Source organism: Malaclemys terrapin, chromosome 1, assembly GCF_027887155.1.
Source record: "Malaclemys terrapin pileata isolate rMalTer1 chromosome 1, rMalTer1.hap1, whole genome shotgun sequence".
Taxonomy (NCBI): domain Eukaryota; kingdom Metazoa; phylum Chordata; order Testudines; family Emydidae; genus Malaclemys; species Malaclemys terrapin.
In genome coordinates, this window is record NC_071505.1 from 246,558,263 (window position 1) to 246,579,855 (window position 21,593).

Sequence of the window (21,593 nt, forward strand, 5' to 3'; positions counted from 1 at the left end):
TGGGGGCTTGCTGTCTTGCTGGATCCTCTGTTCATTTGGGTCAGTTTCAATCAGTTCATTAATGACACAGTCATTCCACCCAGACTGCCATGTGACACACATGCACACATTCCTGTCTCCCGCATTGTTTTGGGAGCAGCATTAACCATTTTGCACCCACTTAGTAGCAATGCAACACATGGAGGGAAACTGACGTGCTTAGGATTCATAAAGATGTTACAGAAAATTCCCACTTTGACACACATGTTCACATACAATTTTTTTCCACAGGGCTCCTGCCTTGTTCAGTGGATAGCATAGACCATGCTTTGGGAATGAATAAGGGTTGTGTAGTGAAGGACACAGTTGTGACTGTAAGACCCTTGCCTCATTCGTTCAAGAAATTGGAAGGTGTGTAATGAATAAAGCAGGGGATGCAGGAAGAAAAAAGGCAGTTAAATTCCCTGGAGAACTGAATTCTATCCCTGCCTCTGTCACAGAGTTCCTGTGTGATGCTAGGCAAGTCACTTAAACCAAACTTTTCACAGGTGGCCACTTAGCATGCTCATTTTCTGGGTTCCCAATGTGAGATCTGTGGTCTGATTTGCAGAGTGCACTCTCAGCTGCAACTGAAGTCAACGTGAGCTATGCTTTGAAGATATTAAGACTATATAATTTGAAGTAGTCTGAAAAATTAGACCTTATGCATACCAAACTGGGCATCCCAAATTAGTGATAACTTTTGATTATAAATTCTCTGTGCCTCAATTCCAAACCACTTACATCATTAAACTTAATTCTGGCATTTCCTAACTTGTGAGTGCTTGACTTTGAAACCTTAACATTCTTTGAATGTAATTTTTGGTTTGCAATTTTATTCACATAGCTCTTAAATGACAAAACACAGAGGAGGAATACAAAGGAAACAAAAATGATACATCAGACAAGGCTAGGGAAAAAGTTTCCTTACCTATTAATATTCTTTCTTCAAGATTTTCTTTATCAGGCCATATACTTGGATTATAGTCCCTCCCAACCACCAGATGGAGAACAAGAATTTAGGTAATGCCATATCTTCCCTTATAAGGGTCTAGCTATCTCAGCTTTCAATTGAATATTTCAGAAGCAGTACCAAGTAAGAACTTAACCAATTCATAAATAACCATTAAAAAATGTTAAACAATTTCAGTTTGTCAGTGACTCTGTCAAAGTTCTTAATGAGTTAGGCACTCAAATCTTACAAGGTGGTGGATGGGACTGGCATAAAAAGGCTTTAATGAAGGAAAATTAACAGATAAAGATAATTTCCCCCTCTCTCTTTGATCTTCTATAACAGATGATATGCATGCGATCTTCCAAAGCATCTGATAAGCCAGTCTTCTTTGGTCTTGTACACTCAATAGCAAAGTCATGACTACCAACTGTACTGGATGTCCACATGAATTAAGGACCTTGCATACACAGGTTCAGACTAAAGAGGAGCCTGAATGGGGATGGACATGGACATGTTCACCAGTTCCAGGATACCATGGTCTTCTCAGTCAGCCTGGAGTTATAAGAAAAAAAGCTCCTCTTGATTTGGCAAACCTTCTACAAGACTATGCTGATCATGGGCTGGGGTAGGAGGGCAATGTACATTTGGCTGAGGTCTATTGACATTCAAGGTAATTTGTTCTGCTTGCTTCTGCTTTCTTGAATCTGAAGTATTTTTTTCCTGGGTATAATGAGATTTAGTTCTCCTGATTCAGCTGCATTCTACTCATCCAGTCAGGTGTGCTGGTTCTCATCCTCAGACTCTGATTGCCAACTGACTGGTAGGGTTCTTTTTGGCTTAAGCCATCAACAGGTCTGGTTCCCTGAACATATCTTGACTTCTTGTGCCTCTCTGGTGACAGATGTATATTACAGATCGTGGCAATGTCCAACTGAATTTTTATGGATGAATATATTAGCTTTCCCTGGAAGTGTAACAGAGTGATCCTCACAACCTTGGACTCTAACTTGTTTATGGAAGACTTCCTTTGAACCAGTGATGAACATTGCAGCAATGTTGGAAAAAAAATTTCCACCCCAGTGGATGGTTTATTGAAATTGTCCTCAGTTAGCTATTAACTTCATGAGTCTTGAAGATATTTGCAGGATCTTTGAGGTTATCTCTTTACTCCACTTCCAACAGGAAGGCACACTAAAGAGAGTGCATATTCAGGGCATACATTGAAGCTCACTGCCATTGACCCTAGCAGCTGCTGACAGTTCTATACTGTGCTCTTTGAGTGGTGAATTAAAAGTTTTGACTTGGATCTGCAGTTTATTCATAGAGTCCTACACAATAAATGCTCATTTAGTATCGTGAATTCTTCAGATACATAAGGTTTCATGTGGGACTGAAGGAGCTCTTCTTGTTTATCACCAACCCCTGCCTTCCCAAATAAGCCCTACTGTCTTCCACTGATGAACTGGCTGAAGCTTCTGAACCAGCTCAGAGCAGCCAGTTGTCCAGATATAGGCTATACGGTACAGTTTGGTCCAGGATAGCAAATCACAGTTATTTCCAGTGAGACTGCAACACTGGCATATGCAGGGACATATCCTAGAGATCCCATGAGCATAAGAATTTACCTTAATCTCCTCCTTGAATAATTGTTTTAAGTGATTCCATCTGCTTAAATTAGCATTGACCCAACTGTGCAATGACAGCATGTTATTTGCCAAATAATGAGTTATTCAAAGAGATTTACCTACATTGCTTGCAAGATATTAGCTTCTATATTAAAATATGTTAGCTTAAAACTAAAAACTAATTTACAAATTTGAATCTGAAAATAAGTAAATACACTGTAAAATAATTTGGATTAACAACAACTAATTAGTTATGACTTCTCCCCCTTCCCCCATAAGGAATAAACTGGATCTTAAGTACAAAACCAGAAGTGTTCAAATTTTTTTATCACAGTATATTAAAACTACTTTTAATATAAATGAACATTTCATGACATTGAAATATCTTGACATTCTAAAATTACCAAGATAACCTGAACTATTAATACTAACACTGGAGAAACAAATAAATATACCTTCTCTCTTGCTGCTGCTTGCTTTTCACGGAGGTATTTTTCTCTGCATCGATCACAAACCAGATACCAAGTGCTTCCTCCTATACCACCATCACCACAATTACCAGCCCATCCTCCGCAGAAGTGTCCAATGCTATTATAACCTTGACCACCTGCATACCGGCCACAACCTTGAAATAATGAAGACAAGATCCATAAACAATAACTTTACTTTTAGGAGTAACAATTAATGCTTCTTTTCCTATCTGTAAAATAGGAAGGAGGAGACTCATTTTCTTTCCTTTAGCCTGGTTTTATTCTTGCTAAATTCCTTGAAAGCTATATTCTGAAAGCAAACGGTGGTGTCCAATACTTGGAAAGTTTTTGCTTTTTAAAATCTGTTGATCAGAACAGCTTTTTAAAAGCTTGAGAATTACATTCATTACTTATTAATATCACAGTAGTGCCCCAAAGTCAAAAGACTGTGCAGACACACTGGAAGACAGTCCCTGATCCAAAAGGCTCATAAATCTGAAAATGGGAAATGTCGTGCAACCTTCATGATAGGTGGTGCTACCACCCTGCTGATAATTTTATCCCTCTTCATTTGCCAAATACATTTTAAAGCTTATTTTTGATGAAGGTGGAAACTAAGTAGCTTTGTTTCTTTTTGTTCAAAGGGTAACAGTCAAATGCCTGGAATGTATGCTAATTGCTCCACAGCTAAAAGCCAAATTTCAACTGGATTCTATATTTTTGCTTCCCGCAGCTCCCATTGGCCGGGAACGGCGAACCACGGTCACTGGGAGCTGCGGGGGGCCACGCCTGTGGACGATCAACATAAACAAAATATCTCACGGCCCACCAGCGGATTACCCTGATGGGCCGCGTGCCGAAGGTTACCGATCCCTGCTTTAAAATAAAAATCTAAGGAATTCTAAAAAATAAAAATCCAACCCTAGATGTAATAAAACTTTAAGGTTGAAAAATTAAGCTCTTAAAAGTTAGGAAATTTCAGAAAATAAAGGGACATTTTCAACTTTAAAAAAATTACTTTTCTGTGCGAAAATTATGTACATACTATAGCTACTAGAGAACCTAAGATTACTGTAACTGAAGTAAGTTAGCAAAAAACCAGTATTTTCAGTTTGACGACTTTGTGTACTTGATGTTTCTTTGTGTATGGCCAGTTTCTCCCTTGGTCAGAAGGCTCTTATAAAAACATCAACAATGAAGCAAAAATGTTTATTTTCAAGAAGAGGATTTCTTTTAAAGTTCAGAATGTATTATTTAAAGGGTGTTCTACCAGAAACTAATTTTTTTTAAATGCCCATGCTGCTTTTTGTAGAGTCCTAGTCTGAAATAGCATGCACATGTAAAGATGTGTAGGTGATAACATGCACTGAATGCTTTGGTGATCTTAGTGAATGAAACAGGACTTCTATGGAGCCCTATCTCCTTCATACACTGTAGGGTTACCATACGTCCTCTTTTTCCCGGACATGTCCGGCTTTTTGGCAGTCAAACCCCCGTCCAGGGGGAATTGCCAAAAAGCCGAACATGTCCGGGAAAATGGCGGCTCTGCTCCTCCCTGACTCTTCGGCTCTGTTTAAGAGCCGGGCTGCCCGAGCGCTACCGGCTTCGGGAAGCCCCCGTGCCTCCAGACCCTGCGCCCCCAGCCGGGCACTTCCCCTCCCGGGCTCTGGCGGCGCAGGGTCCAGAGGCACGGGGGCTGCCCGAAGCCAGTAGCAATCGGGCAGCCCGGCTCTTAAACAGAGCCGAAGAGCCGGGGAGGAGCAGCGCTGCCGCGGCTGGAGGCTCTGCTCCTCTTCGGCTCTGTTTAAGAGCCGGGCTGCCCGAGCGCTACCGGCTTCGGGCAGCCCCCCCGTGCCTCCAGACCCTGCGCCGCCGGAGCCCGGGAGGGGAAGTGCCTGGCTGGGGGCGCAGGGTCTGCCCGAAGCCGGTAGCGCTCGGGCAGCTCGGCTCTGTTTAAGAGCCGGGTTGCCCGAGCGCTACCGGCTTCGGGCAGCCCCCGTGCCTCCGGACCCTGAGCCGCCGGAGCCCGGGAGGGGAAGTGCCCGGCTGGGGGCGCAGGGTCCGGAGGCATAGGGGCTGCCCAAAGCCCGAGCGCTACTGGCTTCACGGTTTGCCGAGCAGCCTCCAGACCCTGCATCCCCGGCTAGGCGCTTCCCATCCCGGGCTTCAGCTGCGCTGGGGAAGCGCCGGCCGGGGGCGCAGGGTCTGGGGGCTGCCCGGCAAACCCTGAAGCCAGTAGCGCTGGGGCAGCCCTTTCCCCCTGGCTGGGAGTGGGAGGGAGGAGGGGGCGGAGTTAGGGCGGGGAAGGGGCAGAGTTGGGGCGGGGCTAGGGGTGGGGAAATGGGCAGGGCCAGGGCCCGTGGAGGGTCCTCTTTTTTTATTTATTAGATATGGTAACCCTATGTCATACACGTCTTAGAATAGAAGCATGTTTACTATGAAGTAAAGTAAGCCAGGCATGCATGTATGACATAGCCTTCCTTCACTTAGAAAATTATTTAAAAAGTGCTAAAAATTAGACAAGAAGTATTATGAATGCACAATGTGCAGTTTTCAAACCCCTGTAACCTGTTCCAATGAAAAGTTTCATCGGAGCACTCCAGGATACTTCACACAGAGGACTATTTCTCTGTCAAATTTCAACTTTCTACCTGGCCCCTCCCCCCCACCCCATTTTATAACAAGTGCTGCTTGACAAAACAACAACAAAAACAGTGGCAAAAGTAAACATTTCTCCCCCACTCTTCTCCCATTTGTAAGAGGCTGAACAGTTTTTGCTCAAAGTTGTCAAAAATCTTCACTCTTGTCCAGAGAACAGGTCTGGAAAATTTTAGTCTAAAGTTTCAGAAAGTTATCAATGACTGAAAATATGGGGTTGTAATGGAAATGTTTGGCAACCTAGAGCTCCTACTAAAGTTAGGCTTTTATTTTTTAATTTTGATCTCCTCTTATTTTCCCCACACAGTCATAATCTAAAATTTTAGATTAAAATTGTATTGCCAAATAGGTACTGTAAATTCAGTTTTTTAACTGCTTGTAGGTCCTGATTCAGCAAGGCACTTAAATATGCTTGTAACTTTAAACGTGAGTGCTTTAAACTATTCACATGCTGAATCCCTTGCTGAATCAACGTCTTCCATTTCTTTATTGTTTTAATTAACACAATTCCCAATATGGGTAAGGAGGCCTAATTTATTTTCATAACAATAATGACTGTCAAAATACAAACTATGTAAAAATAAATTTTGAGTGAGAACTGGGTTATGGAAAAAAAATAGTCTTACCTGGATGAGCTTGTCTCATGTGGTAAGTCACTGGATATGGATGGGATTCTCCACATAGCTCACAGATGGTATCTTTCTCAGGTCCTCCCACTGCAAGTTGGGCCATCTCACCAAAAAGATTTCCCCTGGGCCTAGCCTCAGCCTTTTCTTTTTTCTTTTTTTCCTTTTTGGTTTTCTTGTTATCTTTGTCGCTTTCTTTCTTCTTTAAGACTGCACAGGAACCAGGGCTTGGGAAAATCATATTCTGGGACGCTGCTTTGATAGTTGCTAAAGAAATATCTTCCCAGAAAGCTACCAAATGCTGCAGTGTTAAGGGAAGAGGAGATTTAGATTTCATAGTATAATGACTGGTTGTTTCAAAAGAGGTAATTTCAGTTTTTCCATCCTCGCATTTCTCATGCAGAGGTGGTTCTTTAAGCATAGACAGGACCTTGTTTTTGTTGATACTCCCCATTTTAGATATGTCTGGACCATGAGGTGCAATGTTAAACATATTAAGAGCAGATGATATTTCCAATGAGTGTCTATTTTTCAACTTGATTTCTTTTTCCTCTGTAGGTTGATGATTAAGACTGTTTCTTATTGGTGCATGCTCTTTGGTAAGCTCTGGATTAAACTTCAAGAAAGATGAACAAGCCATAGCATCATGGACTATTCCTTCATGCCACAGGAAAGAAGCAAAGACAGCTCTGGCACATTCTGCAACAGATGGTGACATTGCTTGCTTGGCTGGCTCTACAGATTTGGATCCATCGCCTTTGAAAAGTAAGCCAGATTTTTCCTTTTTGGGTCTTGTGTGCCTACTGGCACATTTACGGCTCACTTTTGGAGAAGCTCTCATATCTTGCTCATCTTTCAGTGGTGCTTTTCCTATGCTAAAATGAATTTTATTAGAACTATCATCCACAATTTTGAATTCTGTGTTATCGTCACATGTGCTATCTGTAATGCTATTAGTCTTTAAAGTACTTGAAGTACAAACTTCAACAACTTCACTGTGAAGGTTTTCTTGTACAACGTGAGGGGAAGGAGCTCTATTTTCAGTTTCAGTCACAGGTTTTGCATCTTTTGATAGAATTTTTGGTTTGGGTGAAGTGGACCGTCCCCTTAATGGCTCTGTTAGCGGTACTTTCTTTTTGCGAAGTGTGTCTGGATCTAGTGTGTAAGAATCTGATTTGGATCGTTCCCGAGGAGGATCAAGCTTTGTTTTTACAGGGACTGAGGCTTTTTGAGGTAGAGTCTTATCATTCGGAGATGATGATCGTGGTGAACTAGCACCAGAAGTGCTGGATCTTCCTGCTGTGAGTGACTTTGGCTTTGGTGAGGAAGACCGTGTTCCTGATCCCGGAGATTCAGCTCTTAGACCAGAAGTTGTCCTCCCATCAGATTTTAGTGTCTGCAAAGTGTTATGGTTTGGAGATAATGATCTGCTATGAGAATCTGACCTCAACTTTGCAGCATCTGATTTCAACATAAGAGACTCACTGGCAGATAAGCCTTCTGTGTTCCTTGGTTTTTTCTGGTCAGCAACAGTTCTGATCACACGTCCATCGGGTTTGGGTGACTTGCTCTCAGCCCTGTGTTTTGATATGTCTGATTTTCCTGCTGGAGAAACTGGTCTAGCAGCTGCTGTGAAATTCACTCTGTCACCTGTATGGTACATTTTATAGTGAAATTATTACTACATTTTGTAACTGATACCCATTACAATACAAATTAAAAGATACAGAATTGAACACAAAGATAGAATTCAACCAGGTGCTTCTGTTAACATCCCAAAGTGCCAACAGAGCTGGAAAAAAGGATTTTTTAAAAATAATTATAATGCAACCACCGATTACTTAAAACTACTTTGCAAAGGGTGCAAAAATATATACATGAGTATGCATTTAAAACATGTACAAGAAAATATTTAATAGAAAATGCACTACTTGTGAAATTACCTAGAGATCAAAAGCATTACTATACCATATGGAGAATTTGAGTTCACAACCTCCACTGACCACCAATAAGGGAAAGTAATTTGTTTACTTGGAAACTAGAATACAAAGCATTATTAGCTAAGTTTACCATAGCCAAGCTTACCAAAGTCACAACAGAATTATTATTTATTAGCTTTACATATGTTAGACTGACTACAACTATGGAACTTGCTGGATGGTCTCTTGGCTACTTTATTTTTCTTCCCTGCTTAAAAGACAAAGTACCTATAGAAAGTAATTGAAACTACACAAATAAATTAGGATAAGAGGCATGTTCCTGACATGTTGCCAAAAAGTCAGGCTCAAGTTGGAGGTTGCCATATTATTAAGGTCAGTTAAGAATAAATACATGTGACAACTTTTGTCTACTAATTCATCTTTTTTGTTTCGGTGCAGACACAATAATTGGTTGTATTTACACCAATTCATTGCCAATCCATTATCTGATAGAACTATGTAATTGCTTTTTATAAATGTATGTAAAATACATGTGTACAAGGCTGAATAGTGTAGCTCACAAGAAGAAAGTAATTTGTGTCCATATTGTTTTCTATGAATGGATGCAGTTAGTCTATTCTGCAGGATGGCATTTATAAACAGTGCTGGCAAGCTACTGAGTAATCATGAATAAATAAATCTAGAATACCGCCTCTTTCCTTGGCCTTATACAGCAATTTCCTTGCTCATGTGATTAATCCCATTGATTTCAATGATTGTAACACTTGTGATATACAGCATAATACAATCAGCCCCATAAATAATGTCTCAGCATTTTGAACTCAACCAGCACAAAAATTGACTATTTAATACTGTATTAAATATTAATTTTTTATTAGTTTATTTATAGACTAAGTAACATGAAAATGAATCTCTACCCGTTCTCCCAAATTTCACTAGTTTGTTGTCTAAATATTCATACATGTATGACAGTAGTCTGTTTATAGTATCTAAACTGGTTGTAAACTAACATTCCATCTTCAACATACAAGTCATTAAACCATTACAGTTAAATAAGCAACACTGAGTTGTTATATTATATGAACACTCACACATATCACACTAACATTAATTTTGAAAAAGTGTTTTATCAAGTGAATGGAATGAAAATGAACGGAAGAAGAAAAACCATTTTTCCAATGTAAAATTTGAATAACCTGTCTGTGTTTGCATGCATACCCACCCTTTAGTTTGTGAGAGAGAGATGAAATAGCAGAGGCAGGCCCAGCTACATCACTACTTTTGTAAATGCGCTCACGAGAAGCAAGGCAGCGGGATGGAGTTTCTATAGTGGAAAACAGTGGCACAGAAGCAGCATAGATTCAATGGAAAAGATTAGCAAAGATAAAAACAAGCAAAACAAACATTTCAAATGATGTGTATCTACTCTGCTAAATATATTGTATTTCATTGCTAAAATACATTATCCTAAACATGTTTTATATGAGACTGTTATTTAATTTTGAAACATTTTTTTCAAAAGGTTTACATTAATTTTTTAAAGAGTAAAAATGAAATGTTTTATGATTTAAATATGTATTATGAAAAACTGATAACCAAGTATTTGTGGGACAGACAGCAGGGCTTATAGTTTATTATAATAACAAAGAATGATATAATAATGACTATCTTACTTATGTTTCAATTTGATATCTTTTTATAATCTAAAAATTTACATGCATGCATGATTTAGAATTGTAATATGGCATTTTTGTGTAGCAATAAACAAACTGTTCTTAAATGAAACTAAAAAGAATATGTGGGAAATTCACCTTTGAAAATCCCAATTACAAAAATAAAATAAAGTAAGTTACATTTTGAAAGGCAGTTTTAGTGCTTTTATTGGAATTATTTTTCCTTTTATCTATGCAAAAAAAATATTATAACTCAACTCAGTAATGGTGTTTATTTTGTATAACCTAACATGCATAGTCTGAACTTAACTGATCAGTATTACAGAATGACATGACTAGGATTACAGAAGAGTCTAATAAACAATTAATTATGGATTGAAAATTGTATCCATATATAGTCTTTATTTATAAAAACAGAAGAGGAGTTTGGCATGTCAACTCTCACACTTCTATAAGAAAAGTCCTTTATTAATAATGCTGTCAAAATTGTGAAGGGCAAGAATTATGCCTTTAAAAATACTGGGCCAGATGCATTCATGGTATAACTCCATGCTTAACTTCACTGAAGTTGCATCAAGGATGAATTTGCTCCACTGAGTCAAAGTAACCTGAACTATCTAACATAAATCCACAAAACCAAGGAAATATTTCCATACATACTAAGTGTGCCATAATTTAAAAAAAGTATCATAACAAAGCTCTAGACTTGTGAAATGTAAGTAACATGGAAACGTTAGTATGGAATTTTAGCCTTAACTCTAATACTGTCCTGTAGTAAAATTCAATTTTTAACTTTAACTCTTAGTTCGTTCCTTCAGTAAAATTAAATCAAATAGTTATTGTAATAATAGTCTTTAAAGATTTAATTTGCATATGCAGCAGAAAACAGCATGTTTTAGAAAAGCTTTTTTGCGGAAGCTCAAGAGGCAAGTGCATCCGAGGAACTGTGGTTCCAACCCATGTATTTCATAAAAGATTTGTTGCCTGTGTCTCTGGTGTTCTAGTTACTAAAGCATACAAAAAGGTTAAGTATAAGTATCTCCCAACCTAAGTTTTAAGGGTAGTTTTGTAGTGAGTAAGAATGACTGAGTTCACATATACTTTGAACACTTGAAATAACAATCCCATTCTTCAAGACAGAATAATAAAACAGAAATGATTACATTCACCTTCCCAATCAAACATTAGCATAAACTTGAGATCAGTGAATGGAAGCCCCCATGATAAAGCTTATTATTTCTTATTTGAAAACTATTTTTCCAGGCTATAACAGAGATGCCAGATCTTGGGTATACAGATAAAATAAACACTAATTAAAAAAAAAAACCACACTAGGAAAAAAGCATATGGGTATGCTTAAAAACAAACTTTTTACAGTAATGGCTATCAAAATAAAGAAGGATTAACAAAGATTAGAGGAACAGTATGGTCAATAAAAATAAAATTTTTAATTTGATATGTAAGCATTATGCTTTTCTTACTATAACATGATTTGTTGTTCCTAATATTTGTGTCTGTACTGGTAACTTTCCCAAGATCCTTTCATCCTATATATTTGCAAGTACTGTATTTACTTTTTATAGATTGTCAGTTTGTGATTATGCTGTGCTGCCCCTGGATCAGTGCAGGAAGGAAATTACAGCTCAAATAGTCAATCTCCATCCCAGTCCCCCTGTTGCCTTCAGGAAGGGAATAAAGTGCAACTGATCAATACCTGTCATAGCATATGCTCCAAGATACACTGGCATTACTACACATCCAGGTATATTGGGGGGCAAAGTCAAGCATGATGGTGGGAGGTAGTGGCTCTGAACAAGCAGCCTAAGTATGGTTCTCCTGCACATGGGTGTCTTATGCCCCTTTTACTCCCTTACACCAGCGTGGAGAACAGGCCACAATATGACTGCATATTCTGAAATATTATAATATATTTATATTTCTATAGATCTCAAAAGAACAGAATGCAGTGGTAGTAGAACAATGAGCCTCTTTCTTCACTAATTTATGATTAAGAAGAATATACTGAATTGTACAAATACCTGAATATTCAAATATTAAAAAAGGAGAGAATTAGTCTCCGACAATCGTCGTAATGGGATTCATCTCAACACAGGAAAGTTGAGGTGTAGTACCAGTGGGAAATATATCTTATTACCCAAAGGTAATAGTGGGAGCTATATCACTCAAGCTATTTAAATCTGGACAAAGAACTTGAATATATTCAAGAAGGCTGCACAAAATGACCTAACAGTTCTTAGCCAACTGTAACATTTTAGTAAATTATTGTTCAAACTGTTAAGATAGATCCAAAATCTAGCTTAATGCAATTTATGCCCTTCTTCCAAACTGTATACCACGGTTCATGTTTTGGAATTTACCAAATTTGCCACAGAGAAAATAAGCTTCACATCCAGATATTCTAGAATAATAAAACTGTAAAAGCCCAATGCCACATTTACTGTTCCCCACAAAAATATTTGATGCGTCAAAAATATCTGATGGCTAATACACGCCACAGTTCCAGATCTTGGAAAACAGTTTGTGAATTTCCCTCACTGGGGCATACTCATCAACCCTCTTAAAATATTTTAAGTTTTCTAGGAAAGGGACCATTTCTTATTTGTACTGTGAGCTACCTAGCACTAAGGGTGCATGTGAAAAATAATAATGCAGCTGCCTCTGATGCAGAAAAGAGTCAAAGTTTCTGATTTGTAGTCACCCTATATCTATTTCCAGTATACCCACTTCTAATTCCTCTTCAAAATTTCCTTTATGAAGTATTTTTGATAAAAAAAAAATACTCCAGCATAGACGTTAATTTTTTTCTGTGATGAGAGAATATGCCTGGATATTCCAGTTTACAAAATATCCTTCCCGCCCCCACCCATTTAAATACCTAAATCTAGCTGGGTCCATTACATTAGTGAGCTCATTTCTTCCAACCAAAGACTCTATGGTCTCGTCTGACTGGCTGCTTCCTCCAACCCCCATTACCCATCTCTTATTTTCGGTGTCAATCTGCCTGTCCTCTCCATATGTCACATTCTCTTAATATCTTCTCTGCACTCTTCCTTCCATATCCCATCTCTGTTCATTAATCCCCTTATGCCTTCCTTCTTTCACCACCTATTTAGCTTGGGATTTTCAAAGGAGCCTAAGTTTTATTATTAAATACTTATTATTATACTAGCACGCAAAGGTCCCAATTGGGATTAGGACTGGGATTACAGTATGCTATACAGTCAAAGAAGAGATGATCCCTGTGCTGAAGGGCTTACAGTCTATAGATACAAACAGACAAAAGATGAGGATACAATATACAAGCAAATGAAACTGGTGAAGAATTACCACAGCTTTCTTAGTTACATGTACTGTATTTTTTTTTAACAGGGTGTACAGGTAAAATGGAATGGAGAAGAAAAGGAAAAGAAGAGTAGTCACAGCTTGTCACCTGTCTAGCCAAGATCAGCAGGTTGGGTTTTGTAGGCATGATGACAGAGGTGAGTCTTAAGGAGGGATTTGGAGGAGGATAGGGTAGTGTTTGTTTGGATTTTATCAGGGAGTTTTTCCTATGCTTAGGAGCAGCACAGGGGGAAAGCATGGAGTGTTTATGGGAGAAGTTGACTGATGGGCAGTAAAGGTTGGAAATACTGGTGAAGCAAAGGTGGGGATCAATGTTATGATATGTTACTAGATCAGGTAGCAGAGGCTTTGACTAAGTAATGAAAAGATAATGACAAGAACTTTGCCTTCGATGTAGAGCTGAAGTGGAAGCCAGTGGAGGCACTCAAAAAGAGCATCCACATAATCAGAACAATGAGCCAAGATGATTTTAGCAGTAACAATCTGAAAAGTCTAGAAGAGACTAAGGCTGCAGTAGTAAAGGCCAAAAATGAAGAGGCTGTTGTAGTAAAGATGTGAATGACGAATACTTGGATAAGAATTTTGGCTATGTAACCAAAGAGGAATGGCTGAATTGTAGCAACTCCAGCTGGTAGGTGCAGAAGAATCCAAAGCAGGGACTGCTGCACTGGGAAGGGAGAAGGTAAAAGGGGGCACAGACATGGCCACCCCTTCCCCTCCAGCAACTCTTTGGACCCAAAACCGTGCAGGGGAGATCACCCCCCACTCTGGGGACACTAGGACTTGGGCTGTGCCTCCCTCCGTGGGCTTGGGAGATAACTGCAAGGAAGAGCCATCCAGTAGCAACGGGAGCAGCCAAACCAGGAACCTTTGGTCCTTTAAACATTCAGACAACTGTCTACATTTTGACTGGACTTTCTCTGCCCTGTGCTGATTGGCTGTTTGCTCCAACCTACGCAGCTTCTGTTCCCCCTAACAGTCTCGTCACCTCAGCTGCACCCCACACCTGCCCCTCGTCTTCATCAGGGCTGACAAATGTTCTGTTACAAAAAAGTCCACTGAGAACTGCACTCTTTCAAATTGGCTATCATCTCCCATGTTCTTAGGCCACAGGCAGCTATTATAAATGACTGCTGGATTCACTCACAATGGAAACGATGGGAGGTAGTAGGCATTTTGAAAAAAAAAAGGCACATTAACTGAAAGCTGCTATGGCCTCAGTTCCCTTGGGAACAATAGAAGATGGCGACCATTTGGAAAAAGAGCAATTCTCCATGAATTTCTCTGAAGGAGGCCATTTTAACATACCAGCCTCTATTGAGAGGAACTTTTGGCTATGAAAATTAATAGCAAAAATGGCCATTAATCCTAAATGATTATTTTCAAAAGCTACCCATCTGACCCTACCGAAAGGTGTGTATGTGAAGGAGATGGAGTGCAAAAGGGAGGAAAAATTTGAGGACTGATAGGGAAATTCAAATATACACTCCAGCTTCTTCATGCTCCTCTGGCAACGCAAAGCAACTGCAAAAAAAAAAAGCTTAACTGGACAATATGCTCTGGTTTCTTTGTGCTACTCCAAAGTAATACCATGCAATAATCATATGATTAAGGCGCTTCCATCATTTGTGGTCCCAGATTAGGTTGGAATGATTTCTGAAGGCATTACATTTCCCCCTGTTCATTGTATCCCCATAGGGCAGAGTTATGGTTGTTTGGGTGCCATAACCATGAACTGTCCGCAGCAATTAGTCCTTCATGTCCCTCTCCACAGTTTAAAGAAATGTTGATTAAGTCCATTGTGGTAAAGCATGTGGACTCCAACACACTGTAATTTAATACTCTTGTTTATGGTAGTGCTTACAATGTTCTAGATTTAAGGCAGGGGTGGGCAAACTTTTTGGGCCGAAAGCCACATCTAGGGGGAAATTGTATGCAGGGCCAGGGCAGGGGGTTGGGGTGCAGGAGGGGGTGCGGAGTGTAGGAGGGGGTGCGGAGTGCAGGAAGGGGCTCAAGGCAAGGGATTGGGGCAGAGGAGGGGTGCAGGGTGTATGAGGGGGCTCAGGGAAGGGGGTTGGGGTGCAGGAGAGGTGTGGAGTGCAGGAGGGAGCTGAGGGCAGGGGTGCGGGGTGTGGCAGGAGCCTCACGGCAGGGGTGCACAGGGGTGCGGCAGGGAGCTGGGGTGAAGGAGGAGTGCGGGGTGTATGAGGGGGCTCAGGGCAGGGAGTTGGGGTGCAGGAGGGGTGCGAGGTGCAGGCAGGGGGCTTAGGGCAGGGAGTTGGGGAGGGCAGGGTGCAGGAGGGGTTCGAGCTCCGGCCTGGCGCCGCTTACCTAAAGCGGCTCTGGGGTGGCAGTGGCGCGCACTGGGGTCCTGGCAGGCTCCCTGCATGCCTGCCCTGGCCCCGAGCCACTCCAGGAAGCGCTGTGGCCCCTGGGGCAGAAGGGCGGAGGGCTGTGCATGCACAGCCCTTGCCACGCCTCCAGGTACCTCCCCCAAAGCTCCCATTGGCCAGGGTTTCCCATTCCCGGCCAATGGGAGCTGTGGGGGGTGGTGCCTGGAGGCAAGGGCAATGCACATGGAGCCTTCCGCCCTCCCACCCGAGGGCCGCTTCTGAGGGGCCAGATCCGGCCCATGGTCTGTAGTTTGCCAACCCCTGATTTAAGGTGTACCGGATTTAAGGTTCTAGATTTAAGGTGAGCTTAAAAGTGCCTCGGGAGCGAGTAACTGATGCAGGTTGTGTGCTAGTGTGATTGCTGGGTTGCTGTTTGTGTGGTTAGGAGACAAAGTGTTGTGTGAGGTGTGGCAGGGAAAATGTTTGCCATGATTCCAAGTTCAGCTATTTCTAAACTCCATCAGGGACCATGTAGAGTTTATATTATCCATTAGACTGTTTCTAGAGTTCAAGCTACATAAGAGTCCCTGTACAAACTAAAACATTATCAAGAGAGTGTGCCTTAACTCATTGTGTGTGCAGGTGTGACAGAAAAGACTGTTCTTGTGCAAGGGAGAAGAAAGAATGTTGGAGTGCATGGAAGGAAATCAGTTTGGGAACACTGACAGTCCCCTAGTAGTGCCAGAACACTGAGCTCTTAGTAAATCAGTAATGAAGAACATACATAAAAATAAACATACACAAACATACACAAAACTCAAAAATTGAGGAAGAAGAGCAAGTATAAGTAGATGTGTGAAAGCCCCAAAACACTTATACATAATATTAAATTAAAAAAACATCCAAGATTAATGCAATGTTTAGGGCCATGAAAATCTAAAAGTTTAACATGGTAGCAACCTTACCTGTCACACCACAAGTTTTTATAGCATCTGTTAACATATATAAAGCTTTACATTTTAATAGGGAAAAGACTACAAAGTACTACATAACATGCAGTGTTACCAATGAGAACAAAACAAACTTGGCTTTGGAATGTACGATTTTTCTATGCTTGACTTCTCAACATCAACACTGTCAACTATAGTTTGGGGCAGAATTTATGCATGAACATTTATCAAGAGGAAAAACCACACCACCACAAAAAAACAAAACAAAACATCTTTTCAACCTGTACCTATACTAGAGTACAGTTCTGGGTTAATTCTAATGGTTCTTTCTCCTCACCCCCCCAAAAACTGGATCTCATAAACTGATAATCTTTTGGCCTATTGCAAAGCAGCATATATCTTCAACCCAAGGCTGGTATTGGCTGTTAGTTCTCTCTTTTGTAACTGACTGAATAATTCCTGGGAAGTACACCAGTGTAGGAAGTCCTAAATTTTCTCAACTCCTAGCGATTCTCTGCCATTCTGGTGATGTGTTTTGCACATTTGGAGAGGATATGTGAGGAGGGATCTCATTTACCAACTTGTCCACAACAGCAATTTACACGACTAGCTACAATGCTAACGAGACTTTGTGATTACTTAAAGCTATAAATGTCTGTAGTTTCTTATATCTGCTGTCAGGTAAGTGACGTCTTCTGACCTGTTTACGATCACTCCCCATATGAAAAAGATAGTGTAAGGGACAATTTGTTATTTTGGATGTTCATGAAAGACCTATTTTCCTGCAGGGTCTCAGTGGTCTTTAACGTACTACAGAAATCCACATCCTGAACGTGGATGCCACCTTAGAACAGATAAAAAGGTATTCCTTTGCAATTAAGATTAGCAGTAACTGTGACCAGCACTTTGGTGAATATTCACAGAATGGTCATGAGGCTGCACAGGAAAGCTTTAAATTGATATTAGGAGAGGTGCAAAGAAACATCTGGAATTATCTCTATGTATCTCAGGCTTGGTCCACACTGGGGAGGGGATCGATGTAGGAAACGCAACTTCAGCTACGAGAATAGCGTAACTGAAGTTGACGTTTCCTAGATCGAACTAAGTTTACTTACTGCGGGTCCATGCGGCGCAGGCAAGCTCTCCCGTCGACAACGCTTCCTCCTCTTGGCGAGCAGGAGTTCCGCAGTCGATGGGGGAGCGCTTCTGGGATCGATTTATCGCGTCCAGATGAGACACGATAAATCGATCCCAGAAGATCGATCTCTACCCGCCGTATCAAGTGGGTAGTGTGGACCTAGCCTAAGTGGTTTCTTCAGGTTTGCCTTTAAGATCAGTGGACAATCTGGCCAGTAGAATGGTCCTTCTGTGTGGAGGAGAACTGCACCTGGAATCATCTGCATCTTTTGTGTGCTTGAAGGTCTTAAGGACCAGTGGTATCCTCATTACTCCAAATTTATCTCAATGACATAAAAAAAAATACACTACAGATAATCTGAACTGGTTATGGTGCAATAGGCAACAAGTATTATTGTGTACATCCTGGCAAGTTTCTGAAATATTTTTGCTATTTATGACTGAACTATGTGATTTCCCAGGAATTTCTCCAGCTCAACTGAATTCCCTCTTGATGAGCACACAAAGGATCATTTGTCTATATAGAAAGATCTGCTAAATTATGCTGAAATGAGAAGACTCCACCAATAAGAAAGGATTCTCAATCTCTCCCAAGTAGCCAGGATGATTCATAGATTCATAGATTTTAGGACTGGAAGGGACCTCGAGAGGTCATCGAGTCCAGTCCCCTGCCCGCATGGCAGGACCAAATACTGTCTAGACCATCCCTGATAGACATTTATCTAACCTACTCTTAAATATCTCCAGAGATGGAGATTCCACAACCTCCCTAGGCAATTTATTCCAGTGTTTAACCACCCTGACAGTTAGGAACTTTTTCCTAATGTCCAACCTAGACTTCCCTTGCTGCAGTTTAAACCCATTGCTTCTTGTTCTATCCTTAGAGGCTAAGGTGAACAAGTTTTCTTCCTCCTCCTTATGACACCCTTTTAAATACCTGAAAACTGCTATCATGTCCCCTCTCAGTCTTCTCTTTTCCAAACTAAACAAACCCAATTCTTTCAGCCTTCCTTCATAGGTCATGTTCTCAAGACCTTTAATCATTCTTGTTGCTCTTCTCTGGACCCTTTCCAATTTCTCCACAGCTTTTTTGAAATGCGGTGCCCAGACCTGGACACAATACTCCAGCTGAGGCCTACCCAGAGCAGAGTAGAGCGGAAGAATGATTTCTCGTGTCTTGCTCACAACACACCTGTTAATACATCCCAGAATCATGTTTGCTTTTTTTGCAACAGCATCACACTGTTGACTCATATTTAGCTTGTGGTCCACTATAACCCCTAGATCCCTTTCTGCCGTACTCCTTCCTAGACAGTCTCTTCCTATTCTGCATGTGTGAAACTGATTTTTCCTTCCTAAGTGGAGCACTTTGCATTTGTCTTTGTTAAACTTCATCCTGTTTAACTCAGACCATTTCTCCAATTTGTCCAGTTCATTTTGAATTATGACCCTGTCCTCCAAAGCAGTTGCAATCCCTCCCAGTTTGGTATCATCTGCAACCTTAATAAGCATACTTTCTATGCCAATATCTAAGTCGTTGATGAAGATATTGAACAGAGCCGGTCCCAAAACAGACCCCTGCGGTACCCCACTCGTTATGCCTTTCCAGCAGGACTGGGAACCATTAATAACAACTCTCTAAGTACGGTTATCCAGCCAGTTATGCACCCACCTTATAGTAGCCCCATCTAAATTGTATTTGCCTAGTTTATCGATAAGAATATCATGCGAGACCGTATCAAATGCCTTACTAAAGTCTAGGTATACCACATCCACAGCTTCACCCTTATCCACAAGGCTCGTTATCCTATCAAAGAAAGCTATCAGATTGGTTTGACATGATTTGTTCTTCCCAAATCCATGCTGGCTGTTCCCTATCACCTTACCACCTTCCAAGTGTTTGCAGATGATTTCCTTAATTACTTGCTCCATTATCTTCCCTGGCACAGAAGTTAAACTAACTGTGATGGCTTGGAGCTGAAGGAAGGGTAAGCAGGGTCGTGGTGAGACTTTCAACCCCTGAAACTCCTGTTTCCATACCTCTCCCTATTGATTTCCTAGTCTCTACTGATTTTGGAATATCATTAGGAAAGAAAGGAACTTTGATACATACTGAACTATCTTAACTCTCCTCTACTGCTAAAGGGGCAAGGCACGAGTGACTGCTTTTACTTTTCAAAATTGTATGTCACGCCACTTTGTGCAGGCCAGTGCTACCAGATGCTCATCTTGTTGGTCTGCTTTACAGATAGATTCAGATATTTCCTAGTGACGGTACTGGATGCAATCTATAAGGATTATTTTATTTAATCAATTCTAGTTCCTGTTATGAAGGATAATGCAATTGTAATTTGTTAACAATCCTTAGACTCATTTGGCCTTAAGTGGGAGTAGCATTTTGTTTCCCTGTATAATACTAAGGGAGGTCTGAACAAACTAATAGGCTTCACTGTAGTTTCAAAGTACTGATAGAAGCCTGCCCTGCATGGGTGCCTCTGAGTTTTCAGATCAAATCCTATTCTTCAGGTGAGAAGCAATATGAAATGTTTAGTTTAATTTATTAAGGTTTTTTCCTACTTACACTCTTTATAGTATTTTGATATACAAGATTTCCTGTATATCATGGGGACTGAGAAGGGCAACATTCTTTTTGATTTCTTGAGGATAGTTTTAGTGTTCTTTTATACAGTTGCTGATCCAAAGAGCCACTGGCATATCCTCACTATGCTTTATAGGGATTTGTGGGGGCCAGTGTAGTAAAGGTGAAGGCAGCCCAATTTCCCATTATGATCAGTCAAAATTTTCATATTGGGAAGAACCACTATGAGAACAAGGTGGTTCAGAGATAAGTGCACTATAAATATTTAAGTAGATTAAAGAAAATACTGACTCCTATATCTACTAGAGAAGAGGATTCCTTGGTAGACATACTTTTTATGAAGTATTTTACTTTATAAGTCTTCTGTCTTCTTGCAGTCTGCCATCTTGAAGCTATTGTCCTGTGGTCTCAGAGAAAGGGACAATACTTAACTGGTTGTGAATAATGGTGGACAGAAGGGGAAAGAGGTAGAAGACAGTTTATTAGAAAAGTGGACAGTTGAAGTAGTAAAGAAAATTTGAAGAGAGGGGAAATAGGACAATCCCCAATAGATATTAAGAAGTTTGTCTGAAATGGAAATGGGATCCCTTTTCTGGCATGTAGTGACAAGCACATATAGCAGAAAGATGGTGAGAGGCATCAAGTTCATAGAAATGCACAGCTCTAGCTGCTTCCTGTCTAATCAATAGAGGAGTCTTGACATAAGGTGAATCAGAAGACATGGCCCATTCAAAGAAGAAAAGAGTATGACAGCTGAAGTATCATCCCAGAACTATGGGGATGATATAATTTGAAAAGGCAACAGTAGATACTCCACCCACCCATATTTAGAGATACCTGGAATATTAAATTACTTAATCTTTGACAGGAAAGGGTCAATGGGTCATTTTAAAATGCAATTTGACAAATGCGTTAAAAAAAGCAAAACACCACCCTAGAAGATTTTTTTTTTTTTTTTTTTAAGAAAAGTTTAAATTTCTTTCCACTGATTGGAGAGAAAAAAAAGAGAGGGATGGTAGAAATGAAGAGTGACAAAAATGAAAAGAGATGATTGTGGTCTAGCTCCCTATGATGAAAGATGTGAAAAAAAAAAAAAAGCAACTTACTCAGGAAAGTGAAGTCCAATAGAAAATTCAACCTTTTTAAAAAGTGTTTTTAGGTAACAGTTTGTATAGACAGTTTTAGAATGATGCCCCAAGTCCTCCAATTCACTGTGCCACTGTGGCAGTCCAGTGACTTCAACAGG

The 21,593-nt window shown here is 40.4% G+C and overlaps 1 protein-coding gene across 14 annotated transcripts in view; it reads right to left on the reverse strand.

Moving 5' to 3' along the window:
- Nucleotides 1-21,593, reverse strand: part of MYCBP2 (MYC binding protein 2) — a 399,116-nt gene that overhangs the window by 61,322 nt on the left and 316,201 nt on the right. For 10 of the 14 annotated variants that reach the window (XM_054011672.1, XM_054011602.1, XM_054011628.1 and 7 more), the window contains 3 exons: nt 9,515-9,616; nt 6,353-8,002; nt 3,054-3,223 (listed from right to left, as the gene is read on the reverse strand). In XM_054011672.1, the coding sequence (XP_053867647.1) occupies nt 3,054-3,223; nt 6,353-8,002; nt 9,515-9,616 (1,922 nt within the window). The remainder of the gene's footprint in view (nt 1-3,053; nt 3,224-6,352; nt 8,003-9,514; nt 9,617-21,593) is intronic. The other 4 variants (XM_054011682.1, XM_054011646.1, XM_054011707.1 and 1 more) reach the window with 1 other exon arrangement.